The sequence below is a fragment of the Antennarius striatus genome, chromosome 20 (genome assembly GCF_040054535.1).
Source record: "Antennarius striatus isolate MH-2024 chromosome 20, ASM4005453v1, whole genome shotgun sequence".
Classification (NCBI taxonomy): domain Eukaryota; kingdom Metazoa; phylum Chordata; class Actinopteri; order Lophiiformes; family Antennariidae; genus Antennarius; species Antennarius striatus.
Genome location: NC_090795.1, coordinates 3,412,058 through 3,433,459, shown reverse-complemented (window position 1 = coordinate 3,433,459; position 21,402 = coordinate 3,412,058). Strand labels below are relative to the sequence as shown.

Sequence of the window (21,402 nt, the reverse complement as noted above, 5' to 3'; positions counted from 1 at the left end):
AAAATAAAGCATTGCATGTAAGCTGTGTCTCCTGCATAAATTAATGACAGAAATTTAAGGAAATATAACCCTAGTGAGAAATTAGTAAAGCACGAACCATACCTTTTTGCAAATAGATTTATTTTAACCCCATGAGGCACCTTTTGAATCCACACAACTCAGGGCTTATAGGGGATAGCAATATTTTACAAGCTCATATTTGGGGTTGTTCGAAACTAAAACAGGTTTCGCTCCTTTGAGAGTGTAATCAGGGTTTAGGAAAACACATCTGTGGAGGCGGATTTTGGAGAACTTTATTGTAGCAGCAATGTGTTCTTATTTATTTTCAACACTGATCCCACAACAGTTTGTTTCTGTTTGGCGGTAAAAAAAAAAAAAAAAAATCTGTCTGGCTAATGTTAATTTACAGCAAGTCATTTAACAAGAAGATGACAGCTCAGCGGGAGTGATTGTCAGCACGATTGCGTAAAGTGCGTATGCACACGACGTGAGATGGAGATTATTTCTGCTTCAGCTGCTGCTATGTAGCTACATTCTTTAAGGTTTTGTCTCTAGATATAGCTGTCTATAAATAGGTGCAGTAATGAATGGTAACGGTTATGTGTCAAGGCCCGAAGGTTTACAACCTTTAAGATAAAAAATGCGTTACAAGGCCTTTAAATGGTAACTGTACCCAGTGCTGAGTGTCGTAGCGTGTCGTTACATTGTGATGCTGAAAACAAGTAGTATACTAAACACTTTTCTGCCTTTTTACAGATAAATATGTTAAATACATTCTATGGAAGTAGTTTTCAAAAGGGACAGTATTAACAACAAACCAAGAGGATGTAAAGAGACGAATCCTGGCCAGTATTGCACGACAGTTTTATGACCAGTTCCGACACGTCGGCCTTTTGCAGGGATTTCATCCTCTTGTCGGAGAACTCCTGGTCTCAGTAGAAACCGGGGTTCGTGTGCTCGATGATGCAGCGGCGGCAGTGGCGTCGGACGAACCGCAGGGCCTCGGGCGACACCTCGCAGTCCTGCACGTTGAGCAGCTGCAGCTCGCAGCAGTTGGCCGCCAGAGCTTTGAGTCCTCTTCCCGTTACGCTCTCGCAGGCTCTGAGGCTGACTCTCCTCAAGCCCTGGCAGTACATGGCCAGCTGCTCCAGCCCGCTGTCCGAAACCAGCGGGCACTTCCCCACGTCCAGAGACTTGAGTTTGGGGCAACTCCGGGCCAAATGGCTCAGGCCGTGGTCTGTGAGGCCCTCGCAACCCCTTGCGTTTAAGTAGCGCAGTCTCGGGGAGTAGCGGGCCACGTAGCGCATGCCCACGTCGGTGATGCGGGTGCAGTGAGCCACGCTCAGGTAGCGCAGGCAGCCCTCCAAGCGGGCGACTTCACGCAGGCCAAAATCCCCCACCAGCCGGCAGTCGCTCAGGCTGAGCTCCTTCATCGAAGGGCAGTGGAGCGCCAAGTGATGCAAGGCTTCATCCGTCAGCCTGGTGCAGCGGCGCAGGTACAGGTGCGTCAGGCGAGGGCAGTGGGAGGCGATAGTTCGCAAGCCCTCGTCCTCCAGGGAAAAACAATCAGTCATGTCCAGGTAGTGAATAGAAATCTGCTGGCCGTGGAGGGGGGACAGCTGGAGCGAGGCCTCTTGGGTGAGGCTGATGCATGTTACCTTGGAGCAGCCTGGAGGGGGGAGGGAGCAGAGGTTATCATCCAGAGGTAAAGGATCAGTGTGTGCTAAAACAACAGGGGCCAGTATGAATTATTATTTTGCTTTAGTCATCATTCACCTTGTTTGTAATACTAACCCTGAATAATGGATTCCCTGAGCGCTTCTAATTTACGAGATGGGAGAGAATCTTGGCTTAGATGAAGCTTAGATGAAGAGTTACAGTCCTTTTAGTGCAACATTTCCGATTTTCAACTATCTTGTGGGTACGTGTGTTTTCAAGAAACAGCTGTAGAAGAGTTTTTAGGAATAAAATAAACTTGACGACCCTGAAAAAAAAAAATTAAGAGCCTTTAGGGTTTGCTTCATCTCAACTAGAGCGAATTCCTGCAAACTGAAAAGACTGTAAGGCGCTTCATTTGAGTCAGAGCGTTTAAACCGGATTTCATGGAATATGAACTGTGCAGTTTCTCATTTCTCGTCACAATAAAAGCACAAGAAGGGCTAACAGCATTCAGTTAAGGGGGGAAAAAAATCATTTTCATTCTTATAAGGGTGTGGGCGTATCATTAATGGAAAAAATCTTTTATTTCCCTTCTGAAGGCGGAGCTGTGCCACTAGGGGGCACCAGAGTGAAACTGCTGATTAAATGCAATGATAGAAATCCTGCAAAGCTGCGAATAGCTCAACAAAGAGCCAATCTTTCAAAGTCTGATGTCAATAACAGTTTAAAAAAATAGATTTTATTTCATTACTTTGTGCCTATAACATAATCCACCGGTTTCTTGAAGGCTATTTTTTACAGCTAAGGACTTAGTTCCTGGTGCTGAGGGAGCAGACATTGCCCAGCCGCCTCAGTCCAGTTCCAAGTCGGTGTTATTTGTGTCATTTCCTTAATAAAAGCAGCAGACTGCTCTTCTTACTCGAGTTGAGGTAAGTTCTGCTTTCAGCTTGAGAAAGCCTTTCTTCTCCCAGATGGGAGCTTAAGGCTGGCAGAGCCTCTCCTGCAGCTCTAATGATTTTACCAGCTATAGTAGGAACGACTGAGAGAGACTGGAATAAGGAACTCTTTGAGGTAAAGCCACAGATGTGCGACGCCGGGTAGCGGCGAAGCATTAGTCACTAATCAAGGTAAGAGGAAAATGGAATACGACGGATATTTCTTTACCTGAGAGGTTCAGGTGTTCCAGGTTGGGGCAGCGGGACACCACCTCAAACACGGCATCGTTGGAGATGTTATAACAGCCAGCGACCTCTAGGCGGCGTAACTCGGGGCAGCATTGGGCCACCACGTGCAGCCCCCGATCGGTGAGCCTTTTGCAGCCGTTCACCATCACCGTCTCCAGGGTCAGGCACACGTTGGGGGTGTCCTGGCACAGCCGGTGAGTCAGGACCCTGATGGCCCGGTCGGCATGGAGCAGCTCCCCTGTCAGCCGGACGGTGCTCCAGAGCCTCGGGTCCCACGCCAGGTTGTACCAGCGGCGGCACACGCGAGCGCAACGGCACAGCTGATTGGTGGGGAGGTGGGAGAAGATCTGCAGGAGGGCGTGGTCGGGGAGGAGGTCGATGGGTGCGAGGTGGTGGCTTTTCAGCTGGCGAGAGCGAGTGTGGGTGCCAGGTTGAGGGTGGACCACGGCGACGGTCTCGCCCGGGGCGGAGGAGGAGGAGGAGGAGTTGGTCTCATGGCCATTACTGGAGAGGGCAGGTGAGGAGAGGGAGGAGGACTTGGATGGCAGGATGAGACCTGGGCTGGGGGTGCTCAGGGTCCGTGTGCCGGAGTCCAGACCTGAGGAAAAGGAGGGAAAGACTGACCTGAATCTGTCATGATTTTCCAAGGACTCCTAGAATGACCGGAGGCCCCAAATCCGTCCCCATACTTCAATCCATAACATCTTTATTACTAAAGATCTTATTTCTGGTTAATACTAATATCCTTTAACTCCATGCCCCCCAGGTTAGAAAGCATCCTGTCTCCGAGACGAATCTGAGAAAACCCCCGGGATATTTTCTCATCAGATTATAACTGTTTCCACAGGTTGGGTAAAAACTTCCTGTTCCTAACTGACCTGAACCACACATCCCAAAATCAGTCCAATCATTTATTTGTAATGTTTTCTTGCAATTAGGATTTTAGGATGAACCTTCAAAAACATTTTCTTTATTTCAAACAACATGTGCCATATACATCAACACCAACACTTCTTTTAAAAATACTACTGGTTGGCGACATTCCCCTTCAAGGAGCACCCAATCGAATCAATGAGAATCAATCAACCAATCAGAATAAGAGTTTGATTCTTCGCATTGGGGTGTATTTCCACTACTGCCACCTAGTGTTTGGTTGTACAGCCGGCGTTGACTCGATTATTCTGGAGGAACAACTTTATTCCTGCAAGGGCTATGAACAGATTTAGTAGAGTTCCTCTTCCAGTAGTGAATGACGTTGTGTTCCATTTAAAACACACACGTGTCATGACTGTATTGTATCCACCGGTCACTGGTCTCCCTTCCAGGGCTGTGATCCATTTCTCCCTCTTGATGATTAATCACCATGGGAGTATTTCATGTTTACCTCTGTTGGGGTTTTTTTTCTCACTGAAATCCATTTACTCTAATAATTTCCACTGGATCTATGGTGACAATTTCATAAGGTCATTTTAAAATTTCCAGTTATTTGTGGGGAAAGGGAGAAGCCAATAAAATAGGGCAAAAAGTCTAGCTTTCACGTCGGGTTGATCTTGTCGGCCTCAGGGCAGCGGTCACATGACTTCTTCATCAGATCATCTCCGTGGCTTCCGAGCGACCATCCGAGGAGTTTTGGGCTGACGATGAACCGCCATCCTTGTGTAAACCTGGAGGCCCCCCCTTGACGGATGTGCACCGAAGGTGCAGCTACGAGAGGCGCTGGCTGGATCCCGTCACCGTGAGCCTTTCACCCCATAAGCCGGGGCATCAGATGTTGTTTCCCGAGGTCGGACCGTTGCCCCGGGACACTGAGTGCTCTTCTCCGATGCTATCTGCACCCCCCTCACCACCCCTGAAATTCATCTTGTCTGATCTCAGGGAGTTCATAGGGATTGATAATCATCGCTGAACGCAACTCCTTTAGCATGATGTCACTTACAGATGTCAAACTATGAGATGATATCACGGCTTAAAATAAATAGAATTCTTTTTTGTTTGAGACCAGGTTATGGAGATAAGGGAGCGTCTGGTATAAATACACATTTATTCTCTAATCCACAGAGTTGCTTTCATAAAAATGTTTGGCAAAATGTGTTGCGAATGTTGTAGAGATAAGGTTATTATTCAAGAATAAATTATAGATGTATCAGCTTTATATACACCACTTGACACTTTAAACTATGCAAGCAAATTTCCAAGAAACTTTTATGGGAACACAGTAACTTGAGGGAAATACCACATCAATTTTGGTCAAAATTAGTGTTAAAAATGTGGTGAACGCAATAACAACTACAAGGACCGCAGACAATATGCCTCACCCAAGGCCCAACTTTTAATTAAATTAAAACCCGATCTGAATTCCAGCAAGACATGTGCACCATCTGCACTCCAGCAATGTTAATGGAAGTGAAAGAAAAAGATGGATCCACTCCTTCGGATGCTTTCTTCCACACGACCCTCGTTCGCAATGTTCACAAAAAAATGTGCCCCACTTCCAATAAATTCAAATCCGTCGAGTAGTTTAAAGCACTTCATTCATGGGTTCACAAAAAGACAAAAAAACGCACTTGAATCTTCGTCTGGATTCACACTCAAAATTCAACGGGTTCTTCCTGACTTAGAGTCCAACGCTTCAACTTAGTTTCATTAAAATCCGTCAAGTAGTTTATGTGTAACAGACTGAAATATGAGTTATTAGTAATCTCCTACTTGACGTCCTCGCGCTCTTTATTTCATGCCGTACTTGAATTTATTAAAAACTGTGTTTGCAATTCTTGCCAATATCAATCTTAACGTGTTGAGTGCTACTTACTCATGATTCCCATTCTCTCGTCCCAGTCATGCACGTTGCACATGGTGATTAATGGATCATTCAGGGACGCCTGTCAGCTGGCTGGAGGCAGTATATGTCACCGTCCTCGTGACAAATGGCTTTTTTGTGCAGGGAAAGAAAGCTGGACGGCGACACCGCCCTTACGACTGTCCCGCAAAAATCTGTATCCCAGATCTTGGCTCGGTCCGGGCTTGATGACATCCGCAGAACCGGTCTCCGCAGGAACGTGGCCACCAATTCGCAGCTACTTTAAAAACACCCTGGTGTGCCTTAAAATTCTCACGCGCATCAAATTCTGAGCAAAACGACATGTGTGCTGCATGTTAATCAAACTCGGTGGAGTCAGCTCGCGAGAAGACGCTGGGTTTTAACCGTTCTTGTGGGATGCAAAAGGCTTCTTTCGATGGTTTGATGCATCATTTTTCCGGGTGGTCTGCCTGCGATTAGTTTAACATTGAATAGGCAGGAGTATTTCCTTTAGGTCGTCTGACTTACATTGAATTGTTGTCTTTAGCTTTTGTACAAAGGATTTAATGGTCCGGGGTCATAATACACACCTCATCTATTTCGAATTTCACACATCTGTCCAAATATGTCATGACAATAATGAGGATGGGGGGGGGGCTGATGTTTATTCAGGGACGCAGCAAATATTGCTGGATTCCTGAGTTAATATCTTTTCATCCAACAGGCCTGGAGCCACACACCCCGCAACACGGAGCTACGAAAACAACTGGAAATCAGGTTATTTTCAGCAACTGCTCTAGTTATTTATAAAAAGATGTTAAAAAAATAACATCAATGATATTGGCTTACTGAATCTGGTGCTCGTTGCTACCACTGCTACTACTGATTTATCAGGTAGAGCGTCCTAGTGAGCTTACAGAACCACCCCTGAGGTTCTAAACCACATGTGTCAAACTTAAGGCTAAAAATAAATAAGTATGCTTTGACACAAAAAAAACTACTACATTTCCCACAATGCAATATGCAATGTGAGTTGCAGACTGCAGGATGACCGCTCTGTTTCCTGGGCCACAGCAGCACCAAATACATACAAATATACCCGTGACACATGGGATCATGAAACTGCTTAATTAGGGTACTGGCTCCTCTTTCTCGCTCCGCTTCAGGCACTGGTCTTACGACAAAAAAAAAAAAAAATCACAACATCCAGGAAAAGATCAGATTTTCCACAGATCCATTTACAGCCGTGACTGAGATGCATTTCGTGACTCATTAGTTTTGATGGATGAGGCTTTTTTTTTTTTGGTCTTTATTGTCCAAGTCCAAGTTAACATGATGGATTCTGCATGCCGGAGACAAAATCAACTACCGCTGAATAAGAAGCAGATTCTGAAATTGCATAATTACATGTGTCGCTGACCAGAAGAGAGCGCCAACAGCAACACGGTGCACTAATTAGACTACATACGCCCCCTCTCCTCTGCGCTTCCTCGGCACAGATGGTGGGGGGAGTTAAAAGAAGACAGCCTTACAGCTTCTTTGTGGATGTTGGATAGCGCCTGGGGCTTTGTCAGGTCATCCAGGTATAATGAAGCTCAGATTATCCAATCATCATTAACCATTGAGGCTGTACACACAGTGAGAACTGTTTGCAGTCGGCCAACCTTTCCCTAGTGCATCTGTCATCCAAATTTTCCCATACTGTCAGACAATAGAGCTTCTGAGGACATAAAGTTGAAGCCATTAGACTTGCCAATCTAACTCTATAGTAACACAAACACATGTTTTCAAAGCCAGATCCACACAGTCAAAAGAAAGAGCTGTGGAGCTAAGACATAAAAAGGATGACAGAAATATGCAGGTGAATCATATTACTGAGCTCAAATGAGAATAAACATAATTTATCTGGTGCAGAAAGTATGTTATCACACTGGAGAAAGTCTAAATCTGGACTCACACACATCAACCTTCTAAAAACATTGAAGACTAATGCTCAAAAACCCTAACCCTAGAAAGAAAGGTCCTTTGGCTTGTCTTGGTTGCCATAGGGGATTTTTTTTTTCCATCTACAAAGAATCTTGGAACAGGTTTTATAACAAAAAAGCTTTTTCCTTTCCATGATTGTCCAGGTTTGGTATCTTGCTTAAGGATGCTTTGACTTGTAGACTGCCAGAATTGGAGACGAAACCCAAAACCTTCCAATGGCTAGATGTTCATTCTCGCCACCTCAGCCTTAGCCTGCTCCACGACTATCAATATTCATCAATAATCAGATTTACTGTGGATCTTTTAACCATACTGAGCAGCCTTTAAGTTGGGACTGTTAAGGCTCCTGCAATTTCAAAATAAAAGGATGGGCTTCATGCTTCGCAAACCAGAGTTGAAAGAGTCCTAAAGATGTGATGCATGTTGGATACATTTTCATGAAAGTCTACGATAAGTCGGCCAGGGGTGTCGAGTTTTCTATCGCTGTATCATTACCAGGACAAATACTATGCAGCTGTTGAACGGCTTTTGGGAAATCAAAGGCAAAACAGTAGAACATCTGGTCTCTACCCTTGACAAAGAACAACCAAAAACTGAAAGTCATGCGCTGTGAATGTGCGTACAGCCACAGAGAGGCATACTTGGCCGAAATTATTTGCCACTAATACCCGAATCTATGCTGATGCACAGCATTGCCACAGCAGGTTCCCATTTAGCCATCCATGTGAGAACACATCTGGATCGTGCCTTGAAACCCAAAGTTTAATGTAAATCAATTGGAAATGATCGGTGAAAAGACAAGACGCTTGTTCGATGAAGAGGCACAGCTGCGTGTACTGAGCGATGTCGCCTTAATGACAAAAACCTGATGAACTTGGTTAAAAAAAAAAAGATACTAAAAAAAAAAAGTATCGCACAAAAACAGATTTCAGGGAGTCATTTAAGGGCCTCTGAGAGAAAATAGGGGCAAGAGGAAAGGAAAGAGGGAAGATAAATTGGCAAAAGAACCTGCAGACTTTACCAGAGACGGAGACAAGTGCACCAGGAGGGTCAAGCCAGACTTTGACGCAGTCAGGCCATAAACTAAAGCTATGGGGATTCTTTTCAGGACCTTGCAGTGCTGTGAAGCTCTGCTAAGACCCTGTCTGGACCTAGTGGGATTATTACTGCTGCATCTGGCAGAACAGACCAATCCATTATCTGAATGCCATTAGCTCCAGGACATGTTCCTGCCCCCTGAAAGGTTCCCTGCCAATGAACAGTGTGGTGTTCTGCATCTGAAGGAATCAGAGATGCTCATTCTTCTATTTATAAGCCAGGGAATCAACTGCAGACCAGTACAAACCACGAGTGGCGTATTAATAAAAAGGAAGTGTTAAAAAGTTGATTCAGTGTTTTAAAGGGCAAAATCCCAGAGAAAATCTGCCTATCTAAGGTTTTATTGAATACATGGAAGTTGGTTTTAGCATACACTGTGGCGGCTGGGCTATCAGCAAAGCCTTCAGTACAGGAAGGTCTTACGTCACTGGACGACCTGAAAGACAATAGAGCCAGAGAGTTCCTTAAAAAACGTCCACACTCGGACAGGAAACAGACTCCGAAGCGCCAACACAACCCCCACAAACTCCACCACTTCTGGACTATTCTCACAGTTGAGATTCATTTCTGAAGCTCCTGCGGCAACAGATTCGACCATACATGCGCCAAGAACTATAACAGCCCCCCCCCCTCCTTCTACCCTGTCCATGACATGACTTCTTCTCTCAAGGGAGTTTTGTGCCTCTTAAAGACCTTCTGTCAGTTCAGAAAAAACACAACCACCTCCACGCTCTGCCCGCGTCACTTTATAAATCCTCTGCTGAGGAGGACAGCAGACGCTCAGATATCTCAAAGGCGTGATCGACTCAAAGGCATTCTTTTCAAAAAAATGAACATTTTCTGCAACTATTCATCAAAACACCACTTTTTTTTTTGTTTCGTGAAAAGAGACGACAGCTCGGATCAAAAGCAACTGCGCTGTGAAGAGCTGCTCCGGCTTTTTGGCAAATCACTGAAATTCAACATGATGTCAGTTTCTTCAGGTTGTTAGGGATGGAACGACTGAGCGTGAGACATGTTTACGAAATGCCTTTCTGTACAGCTAATGCTTTTTGGCAACTCGGGTGCGAGAGGAGGGTCAGGACCTGGAGTGACGGTCATGTCGAACGAACTGAGGAGGGTAGCGTGTGCTTCACACGGCACCCGGGGAGGAACTTCACATCTGACAGGAATGGAAAAGCCAGCGCTGGCCCAAACGGTTGATTCGGTTATGATGAGGAGCAAATGTAATGATCTCATGTGGTTAAAGAAACAGAACAAGGGAAGTGCTGGAACGTTTGTGGTTATAAACTCCTGACGAATAAAAAAAAGAAAAAAAAAGGGGGGGGGTGTGATCACTCTAACTCCGGCAAGATGTTATTTTGTCTCAGACGGTCGAGAAAGTGAGAGGAAAATACTTGGAAAAGGTACAAAAACGTGACACAAACATGAGTCACATGCGTGTCTCTACACCCAGCAGGTGGTTTGTTTATCCATACTGGAATCCAGTGTCCTCACTGGTATTTTGGAGTGGTTCATAATGTTCTTGTGGTTTGTCTGTCTGATAAACCACTTTTCTGTCAAGACTGTATGAAAGATACGTGGCTTTTGGAAAAGTGGTCAAGTATTAACTAGGGAGTCAAGATGCTCATATCTCCTCTTCCATTTGGACTCTATTGAATAAACAGGACCTGCTCATAATCAGGGGGTGGGGCTATAGTGGAAACCATGTGACACAGGTGCAGGAAATGATTCGACCGTAAACTATCCAACCAGGAAGAGTTCATGAATGTAAAAATAGACGGCACACACTGACGTTGTTTTCCCAGCGGGACATACCCCCCCCTTAGACGGAGCAGCAAAACATCCTGCAACATGGGGGCAACTCAAGTAGGGGAAAATACGAAACCAGGAGACTAAAGTTACCCTTACATCGTAGCAAAAAAAAACAGAGGTACGCAAACACTAACAACTTTATTAAGCTGAGAATGTTGTTATAATGTTGTTATAATGAACCTCTTCAGAAATTCGATAACGTTTTTGAGTATTCGCTCAATGCATATCCACGTCTTTGTGCCCAGATCGTGGTTGTTTCGGTGACTTGCAGTAAAAAAAAAAAAAAAAAAAGATGGCTCTACATTCTTGTTGAATCAGTTTGCCAATGGAACAAAAAGCCCTTCCCCGTTTCCAATGTGTTTTTATCGCATTTAAGCTGAACGGTAATACTGCCACTCAATCAAACCGCAATGGTGTGTACCGTGACATCACATCCAAAGCCTCGACGGACCGTTGGCGGGTCAGCTGTCAGATATATTCGTTTAACACTGACGGGCGAGCAGAATATTTTTGTTTGGGCACTTTCAGGAAGAGTTCCAGTTTTCATTCATGTTGTAATTTCACATTAACGGCTGAGCTGTTGAAATGTCCAGCGTCTGTGATCGCTATCAAGGGCCTGACAAATTTGATGTTCCTGGATCAGGCTTACACCTGCAATCGGAGCCAAAAAGGCAGAAGGTCTGACATCCAAAATAAATGTTTGCTCCATCCACCAAAGGTGACGTCAAACTTTTGTGATTTTTGTTTTTCCTTCGAGCCGTGTGTACACGTAACCGTGAACCGATTTGATTTAGATGTTTGGGTTGTTTAAAGTTGAACTGATTCATACAAGAACCGACTAGATTTCCACCCCTCGTCGCAGCTCCAGGCCTCAGATGACACTTCACGACTTATGTAATGAAACAAACCGCATAAGGAGAAGAAGAGTAGAGGAAGTGGTAGTCATGTGACCACATAAAACGCCAAAAAAAACCCAGGTGTATCAGTAAAAACATTAGTTATTGCCAAAAAAAAAAAACCTTACAGGAAGCAAACTCCTCAGCCAGGTGGCTTCCTTCCCAACTCCTGTCAAACATATGCTCCGGTAGTCGAACCGAAAAATGTGACCCCCGTTGAAGAGAAACTCAGAACAACAAGGTCGTCGCTTCCTCCCCGCCAATGTTGAATGAGAAGACAGAGCAGTAATCAGAGAAGAGTTACGAGATGGAGCTCACTGAGCTGCCTTCCCTTGGCTTCCCCTCCTCCTCCTCTTCCTCCTCCTCCTCCTCCTTCTTCTTCTTCTTCTTCACTAAACTGCTTTCACTTGTTTTATTTTTTTCTGTTCACCGCCTTGTTCTGTGCTCTCTCTTTTCTCAGATTTCCTGGCTCCAGGAGCGGCGGAAAGGAAGGGGGAGGAGCGAGGACAGCTGATGGAGAAAATCTGGGGAGAATAGCTTTGGCATTCTTCGCCTCGCTGTGTCGTCTCTTTACACAGACAATTTCCAGTGAGTATTAGAAGCAAAGCGTGGATATTTCTCGTTGTGTTTGCGATCAGCGTGTTGAAAGAGCATTAAAATAACTTAAGGCTGCCGTCAAAACCAGTTCTTCCATCAGTATTTCCAGCAAAAACCTCTCCAAGCTGTGGATTTCCAATCATAAATTGAGAACAATCCACAAACTAGCCTTATAATCCCATAAGAGAATTAACCACCTCCATTCCCGTCCCCCACCCCCCCAAAAAAACAGATGCTTCTTCATCCAAACAGAGATCTCTGTCTGTGTGAGAACTTCCATCACAGCTGTAGAGCAGCAGAACAAATGCAGCATTGAGTTTCAAGTCTTTCAAAAGATAAATTTGTCACACCAGCTTGCGGTTCAACCCGGAGCTGTTTGGCTTAAAATATATACCAGGATAATGACTACTGACGAATGATAAGAGCTACGTTCACAGCACAAGTGGAGGACAACGGCTTGAGTCTCCTCCCAGCAGAGAGAATGTCCCCACGGCGACGGAACACCCAAACGCCTCTTTCGCATTTGGCACAGCAAAAATCAACAGAGAAACACGAGACATTCTCCCGGGTAAACACGAGTCAACGGGCCGTCGGCGCTCGGGGATTCATTTCCTCTGGGAGACAGGAGTGTTCTGTAGGGGCTGAGCCAAGACCGATCAATACTACTGTGGTATATTAACATCTGTCATTGCATCACTGTTTAACCCATTAGATTTTATCGTCCAGAATGACTGGAGAGACCGCGTGGGTGTGGACAGCAGTAAATCCAACAGTAACTTCAACAATAGTGTCCATTAAAATGAATGTGATGTGAAAAATACCAGTAACGTATAAGAAGGATGTCTTCAACCAAGAAAGGACAAGTCCCTCAATAAAATATAGACGTCAACAGTATAGAAACTAAAAGTGTGTTTTTACCTGCTTGCTTGCACACATTCAATTCAATTTTTGAAACTTCACAATAAAAGTCTCACGCTTGGTTAAGACTGTCGTATCAAACAGAATCATACATGATGTCATTCACTTTGGATTGCACCGTCTGAACTGTTGTTTTCTACATTAAAAATAATCATATAATATTCATCTTCTTCAGTTTTCCTATAAAAACCGAAAATTTTTCTTTTTGCATCTGTAGATCTCCCCCAGTCTGTTTATCTTCCCGGTTACCTGGCAGTGCTGCTTGACCTTTATTTTTCCAATCAGACATTTCCTGTTTATTTTCTTTGAGCTAAATGCTAACTGCTGCTGTTTTCTAAAGCTCATGGTTATAGGTTGCAAACATCTAAGCTGAGCATTGTGAGGATAAAGACCTCTTTCTGAGATCATGTGCACTTCGCACCACACCCAAGACCCTTATCGACCTTTTAAAGGGTTCTTTTGAAAAACAATTACTTCTTTTACTACTTACTACCACCTCTCTTGGCTCTCTTACCCTATCACCACTATATCTTTGGTCCTATGGTAAGGAAGTCAGCATGTTCATTGTTCTCACCGTTCCTTGCTTCCCAGTGCCTTCCTGGTGCCAGGAGAGAGAGGTGAAGGTCTGACCCACAAGCATGTCTGCTTTGACGTGATCGCCGCCTCTTCTGAGTCTGGGTTACATCAGTGGCTGAAACTTGGCACGGGCCACAGCTGATATATGAGTATCAGAAATGGTCTTTAAGAGTTACAACACGCAGGCCGAACATGTCGGGGTGTTGTCGGTTGAGCGCCTGCCATGTCTGAGCCGCATTCCTAAGGTACCCTGAGTTTGAGTGGTGCCAAAGCAAAACCCTTGAGGCCCAGAAAAGGGGGTCACAGCATGACCCCTGCTGGGAGATACTCAGCTCCATCCCACAGGAAGGATTTAAAGTCCGGGGCTGTGCCTTTCAGTCTGCAGCTAATAAGCAACCCAACTGGGTCAGGCCACCACAAGCCTGTCAAGACAATAAATGAAAACAGAGACATGTTGCAGAAAGTTACCAGACGAATGCCTGTCTCGGTTTGTCTTCAGGAGGAGAAGCTTTCAGTGCCGGCTTTTTTGTGGCGCTGCATGTTGAGCCGGTGAAACGAGACGGGCAATGACCTATTTTCCAATCTGCACTGCAATATTAGGGTCGGAAAATAAATCCAGTTTTAGGATTTAGTCACTTAGAAGCAACTCTGTGAAAGTTTTACGATGGTTAGTACATCTTTTGGATTGATTTGGTGTAGAAATATTGAGTCAAAACAGTTCTGGTTACTTGAAGACGAGACTATGATAGTCTCGTCTCTCTTGTCTACTTCTCTGAGTCGGTTTTAGACACCATGTCATTACTACAGTCAAGCGTCAGAGCTTTATTTACTTGAGCGAGCTAATCATCTAATAATGCAGCGTCGACATTCCCTCAGGATGTCATCGCCCGAACAAGAAAACCTCCCAATGCATGTTGGGAAAACAGGACAGGCCACTTCCTGATTAGTTTAGCGGATCGAAGGACGAGGTGACCGACTGTGAGCGAGTTTGTCAGCGTTGGTGTGCATGTGTGTGTCTTTTCAAGAAGGGGAGGAGGGATTTACTTGTGGTCGTGGCGGTTCCAGACCGTGCAATTACTCCCACTTAGCACGGAGAAAAAAAACAACTTCTGTCGTAACACGGGAGGCAAAATATGGCCGTCAAGCCGCCGGTGCTTCCGTAGTAGCTGCTGTTTCTCGATCTGTATGGGTCTTTCTTCGAGGAGGCATTACCAGACTCCCCAAAATACCCCCAGTTGGACTTCCAGTAGCTCCTTAATGGACGGATCGGAGTGAGTCAGCATTCCCAGTGAGCAACAGTTATCCCCAGAGTTGACCTCGCTTAAAATAAACCAATCCACACGCATCCGCCAGACGCGCATCGGTCGTCTCGTGATGCGAGGAGCACCTTGACCTCTCGGTTCTGACTGACGGCTATATAAACACACGCTTTTGTTTGTTCGCGGGCGGCTCCGAACCACGAACCACCAGAATACTACGTTCGTCACGCCAGAGCAAATTTGACATCGGTGATGACAGTGCGAGGGAGGAACGGGGCGAGTCATCGGGAGATGGGTGACCACAATCGGGAAAGGAGAGAGGGACTGGAAAAAAGTTGTGATCGAAATCGATGAGTCAGTGATTACTTCACTGGATTTCGGAGATTTTGTTTTTACTGCCTGACTCCCCCAACCAGAGGGATCAGTTGTCAAATGGAAATAGGTTTTTATCTGGTATTTCCCCTCTAAAAGCACATCTATTTCAACAATAAACAAGTGAGTGAAATAACAGTTTCTTCCAGGCAATGCGGTCTGACATTTTTTATGTATTTACAAATGTTTTTCACAAGCTCAAATGGTTTTTACGAGACAACGGGGGATCCGGGCGACTGGAATTGCAGAGCTTTAAAGTTATGGGAGAGTTTGTTCTGCTCCTTCAAAATAAAAGAAAGTCCCGCTTTTGAAAAACGTTAGCGGACGGATTGGTGTTTGAGACGACCGCTGACAGGAGGCTGTAAAAGGCATCTGTCAGCTGCAAAAAGTATTTTTGAACCATCGCAGGAGCGCTCCTTTCTGCAGTCGAGGGGGTTTGAAAGGAGGAACGCCGACGTCTGATGGCCGTTTCACTCCCCACACCTTCTCCAGCGAAATCCCTCCGCCTGCCCCCCCTTCCGGAGAGCGTGTTCCTCCCTCCCTGGCAACACTTTGAGCCTGATACCACCACAGTTTAGATAAGCATTCTTCCACAATGAGAAGCGTTTGTTTTTTTTCTTCATCTTCTTCTACTTCTTTTCAAACAAAAGCCCCAAAAGAAATGCCTTTGGGTTTTTTTTTCTGGGGTTCTGATGGGAGCCGTTGTGTTTGTTTTCAATTTAGGGTTATCCCATGGAACACGCAGGTTTCTCTCCCAAAAATAGGCAGCCCAAGAAGAGGTTTTTGGGAGGGTGGGGGGGGAGAAGAAACGAGGGGAATTTGGTTAATGAGCACCAGATGCCTTTTACCTTCGCTGGTAGCCGCATTCTTTGGAGCTCTGGTCGGCGTATGATCTGTGCTGGAACTTATGTCAGAAGAGATGCTTGAGCTCCCTTTACCTGAGGAAAGAGAAAGAAAACCGTAAAGAAACTTAAAGATGACAAACTGCAGCCGTGATTCCTTGGCTTTCCTTGCTTTAATTTACATGATTTAATCCCGAGGAGTGTCTGGCAGAGGTAGGAGTCGCGTTTCTATGATGTATTTAATGTGGTAAGAAGGTATGAGGTGTAAGGAAATATCAGCTTTGGCAAGTTCAGAACAATTCTGCAGCTTTCATTGAATAAGAGTCCATATTTTTGCGGCTCTGGAGGAAGAAGTTCTGCCCAGGGCGACAATCGAGGAATCACAATCACCGTATTACCAGTAGCATCCGTCTTCATTTGCTTCATGTGTGCATGCATTTTCTTATCCTCTTTTATGAGCTATTCATGTATTATTCCATTTCACATTTGGGTTTTTAATGCACGCCCGCAGCTGAGCGATATTTTATTGAGACATTCTTTCAAATGTGTGTCTGTTCTGCCAAAGCTCGACAGGCCGGACGGCGGCGGCGGTGCCTTGCGGAGCGTTTGTTTATGGCGTTTCATTCCTCTGTGAGATCATAAATGTTGCTTTGCAGCTTTCCTGAGGAGAAGTGTGCGACTTTCACCCCGGACGAAGAGGTGCTTCTAAACAGACCACGACGGTCCCAGAAAAGGAGAAGTAAATCCACGCATCTCGTGGGGTTTTGAGCGTGAATCACGTTCTGAGGTGACGTCACTTGGTTTGCACATCTGCTTCGGCTCCTCGGGTCCCCAGAATCGACTGTTGAAGAGCTTGCAGATGTCCAACCTGAGAGTCTAACCGGGGATAATATCCAAGTGTAAGGCTGGTAATTATTAATTCCGATCAGTCTTTTCCTCGTGCAGAAGGGCCGTCGCATGAGGATCCGAGCGCTGCTTCCTGTCTCGTGTTTAGAAGATGATGGCAGAGCGCCGCCGCGACCTGTTTGTGTTTAATTGTGGAGTCACACTTTGAAACAGATGTCGAGGGAACGTTTGCACACATTTCTGCCCTTGTAACTGTTGTTCTACACCGCAGAGAAGATCACACCGGAAGAACCGAGGCTTATTTTGTTATTAAGTGCAGATAATGATGTCAGTTTCGCTAATATTTTCAGACTCTCACAGCTGGTGTGTTCAAATTCCAGCTTCTTCATTGTCAAATTTAGGGTTTTTGTCCACTTTTTCTGCTGTAAATAATATATTTGAGGTTAAGGAGACAAAAGAGAACATCAGAATGCCCAAATGTGGTTTCTGGTGGGCATTACTCACTATTTTTTTTGACATTTTCTGGATGAAATTATAAATGAATAAGAATAGAATTCTGACACGACCCAAAAATCTCTACTTTTTACAACTACAATTCAAAGTTCTTGAATCCAAATCCAGATTCAGTCTGGAATCCAGTGTTCTTCTTGTGAATTTCATCGCCATCAACGGAAAAGTAGCCTTTGAGGTCACCGGTGTCACCAAATCGACCCGGGTACGGAAAAGTTTTTTATGACAAAGAAATCTAATCATAAGTAATGCTAATGTCATTAAGATGTGCGGAATGATTCAAGGGAAAACTGATCAAATCAATTAACGTTACTTGTTCCTGCTGTGGACTCGCTCTGAATGCATCCTGTCATTTAAATGAGAAACTCGAGCTGAGCCAGAGGAAATCTTGCAAACACGTTTTTGTGGTTCTTGTTCTGATGGAACGAGTCGCACATCTGAGGTTATAACTCGTTTGTTTGGTCCTCCTCTACACAGACTCATGACAGCCGGCCTGATATCTAAATAAAAGGCTGATATGTTGTGGTTCAGAGCGGACTGGGGGCTGTTGATGCACCTTCGCAGGCTGGACTTCAGGGTGGAGCCGGTCCAACAGTTATCTTTCCTCTGCAGTTATTGACTTAGGAAGAGAGACGCTGGAATGTTATTTATGCAAACATCTCTGCTGCAGAGACGGGAGGCGGTGAGATGGAAGTCGTACTGAAGATCAGGATTATTCTTAGTGTGGATCTAATCTATTCAAAAGCACCAAATGTGTCCAGACTCATTAAAACAAAAAAAAACCCAGCACATGTGAGGTGTCAAATATCGATTTGGATTCGAAGAACTTTTTCCTCTGGATTGGAGCCACATTCCAGTCGGGTGACAGAGATATTCTGATCATATCTGACAGCATATCAAGGAGCAGAGTGGAGGTATCAGCAAATATATGTGTGGAAATCTGGCATGAAGATGAATTCCTGTTTAATTCCTTATCATAATCTGCTCAGCCCAAAGACAAAATCCACCAAATCAGCTACGGAGACTCCCAAAATGCTCTTAACCTTGTGAAAGTCATTTAAGGTGTGTCCACCAACCCACCAAGGAGCAGCTGCTTCTTTTCTTCTACCCGTGAAGCTGCTTCTTTCTGGTTTGGAGGTGTCCACGCTGTGTTTGTGTTTACCTCAAGCTCCACACACCCACCACAAAAACCACCAAACGCCAAAGCAAACAACAGGTTTGATGGGATGGCGGCGAAAACATCTCTGGAATGAGCCGCTGTGATGATAAGAACGACTGAAACACCCCACCTCCACCTAACCTGCAGGAACACACTCTTGAAATCCCGCCGTAAAATTATGGGCTGTCGTCTGATGAAGCGGCTAACCTGTCGACTCAGCTGTTTCTGACCGATTATGTGAGGCAAAACTCGATTTATGTCGACAGCATCTCAGGTCAGGTCAGACAGCTGTGGCATCACTGGACCAGGGCAGAGGCCAGGATGTCACCATGACAACCACCTTCCAGGGGTGTTAGGGTGGCAGTGCCATGTCTCCATCCCTACACACACCACCCTCTTCTAAACATTTGTTTTTAAAAATCAATCAATATTCACTTTAGTCTCACAGATCTGGTTCGGATGCGAATCTCGATCCACATTTACATACTTTTTTTTTATTGATTGGCTTTTTATTATTATTATTATTATTATTATTATTATTATTATTATTATTATTATATTTGTTGTTGTTGTGTCATAATATTAAAACAAAAACAGATCCAGAATCTGTCATCCAAATCGATTTACAACGTTTTTTCAGACACCCTGACAAAAAACAAACAAATAAACAAACAAATAAACAAACAAACAAATAAACAAACACGCGGTTTAAAAGGTAGAAACCATGAAAGTTGACGTGGCTCCAGCGAAAGCAGCTGGAACAGTAATAAACGTTAGTTTTATCCGGTAACAAGTTCATATATGTGTCAAATCCACATTTCACATCTTCATCCTGTAAAGTTTTAAATGCTCTCAGCTCCTTTCTGATCACCTTCAAATTTGTGAATGAAGCAGGCCTAAAGAAAGAAGTTCAAGTCCGCGTTAACATCTGTTACTACAGTCATAAAAGACATGAGGAGAATAGCGATAGTTTTGAAGTAACTCTCAATGCGTAAAAGTCACGTTCAAGGAGAATATTTGGAACCGCTGCGCTTTTGTTTATAGTTTAAATGGACTCCAAAAGTAACGGAAGTAGCGTTTGCACGGTTCAAATAAAGACTTCTGCGCAGAATAAAAATAAATCGTGCTTTTGCAGGCATAATTACAGCACTTACCCTCGCTTCCGTACAGTTTTCCATTGTTCGCACCCATTTTAGAGAATACATAATCTAGGCGCAAATCTCGGTTTATCAGAGTGCGGTAAATTCCAGAGAAAAAGCCAGTCCTTCCGCACAGATAGGCTAGACAGCCAGAGGTCTGTGTTGGGCCGCCAGCCCCGGCTCCAAATAGTTAATCCAGATGTTGAACAGAGGACGCCTCGGAATTACGCACAAAAAAAAAGAAAACTAGAATCCGGATCTCCAGCGGAGCAGAGTCTCTGAATGTGAACATCCCCGGTTCCTCTGCGTTCTGCTCTCAAGAAAATCCAGTTCGAGGAGTTTTGAGGAAAACTTTTGAGGTGCTGGAAATAGCAGGCAGCTGTTGATCAGGCTGGAGTGTGGGCAATCCCAGCGGCCAGACAGCTCGGTGAGGACGCGCAGCTCCGGTCCGCTGGATCTGGATTTAAAGAGACCGCAGACCAGAAGGGAGGGGGGGGGGGGCGACATGTGGACGTTTGGACCGGGACGAGCAGGGAGACAGGAGGTGGATCCCGGTCAAACCGGTCGCAACACGTGATCGGAATGAGTTGAAACCTTTTGCGTGATTACGCGAAGGATGTGAAATCCTGACGCGCCACCGCGCATGAAACTTCATATATGATAAGAGCCTCGACTGGAGCGGTGATTCTCTATAGCTTTAAGACAGAAGGGCATGGAACTAAGTCCATTCACTCAAATACTGGAGGACACAGCTACAGTTTGATCATACTTCTCAGTCTGCGTCATTATTTTCAGATTATTCCATCATTAAATATTTTGGATCAGGATCGGACTTGTGTCATCTCATCTCACCAAGATGTCATCGCGTAAATTCAGTCCAAGCATTCTAAGCATTATCCATGAAAATAAAAGACATGATCTTGTAATGTAACACGATTAAAGTACTAACTATGAAATTCATTCAGACCAAAGCTTGACCTCACTGGTGAAAGTAGAAATTCCTGAATTCACCCTTTAACAAAAACAACAACAACAACAACAACAAAAGTTCTTCCCATCCAGGTTTAATGAAAATCCCTCAAGTAGTTTCTGTGTAATCCTGCTAACAGGATTACAAACAGTTGTCTGTTAAAACACAGCATGAATGGCTAAAGAAACAATAATCCGTTTCTGTTGGAATAAAATCTGGAAGTACAACCAGGAGGACGTCATGGAAGTAAAACCAGACAGATCTGATGCGAAAGTTTCCCTGAATGTAAAATCTATTGTGACAATTATGAAAATTTTGTAAATTAATATTATTTTGATGCTAATGCTCACAATTAAGGACTATCTTAGTCTATTATGTCTTTAATAATTCAACATTACATCATCACAGGTGTGACTTTTAACAAATCCCTGCTGAACCAATGGGATGCTGAGAGAACATCTAATCTCTTAAATATTCCGGACGCGTCCTGCTGAGAAGAATAGAACAGTTTAACCGCACGTGTCGGAATGTTTCCATGAATAGCAGTCAAACAGGTCATTGGATATCTACCAGTAAAGGAACTGGACATAAGCAGTTGGCCGCTGCTGACAGTTGACTTTACTGGAATTCCTTTCTGAATGCACATAAAGTGGAGATCGATGGAGGATGGATCTGCATTCTGGTCCAAACTGACACATCCTTTAATATTAAAAGTCTCTTTATTCTCACATCTGTTAATCTCAAGCGAACGGAAGCATTTTTAACAAAGCGCGGCTAAT

The 21,402-nt window shown here is 44.5% G+C and overlaps 1 protein-coding gene across 2 annotated transcripts; it reads right to left on the bottom strand.

The window, feature by feature from the left end:
• Positions 1-108: 108 nt before the first annotated feature.
• Positions 109-20,103, bottom strand: LOC137587791 (F-box/LRR-repeat protein 7-like). 2 transcript variants are annotated; one of them, XM_068304414.1, is made up of 4 exons: positions 19,669-20,103; positions 16,006-16,095; positions 2,824-3,441; positions 109-1,669 (listed from the first exon to the last, which is right to left on the bottom strand). In XM_068304414.1, exons 1-4 carry the CDS (start codon positions 19,703-19,705, stop codon positions 933-935), a joined length of 1,482 nt encoding a protein of 493 aa, XP_068160515.1. In that variant the 5' UTR covers positions 19,706-20,103; the 3' UTR covers positions 109-932. The 2 variants fall into 2 exon arrangements, with proteins under 2 accessions (XP_068160515.1, XP_068160516.1); XM_068304415.1 differs by lacking the exons at positions 16,006-16,095; positions 19,669-20,103 and adding an exon at positions 5,653-7,348.
• Between the last annotated feature and the right edge of the window lie 1,299 nt (positions 20,104-21,402).

Bases quoted from the DNA above. Each gene is read 5' to 3' on its own strand.
- LOC137587791 (XM_068304414.1), bottom strand. From the start codon at position 19,705: ATGGGTGCGAACAATGGAAAACTGTACGGAAGCGAGG. The intron at 16,096-19,668 runs GTAAGTGCTGTA...CTCTTTCCTCAG, and splicing joins AAAACTGTACGGAAGCGAGG to GTAAAGGGAGCTCAAGCATC. The intron at 1,670-2,823 runs GTAAAGAAATAT...TCCCCCCTCCAG, and splicing joins GGAACACCTGAACCTCTCAG to GCTGCTCCAAGGTAACATGC.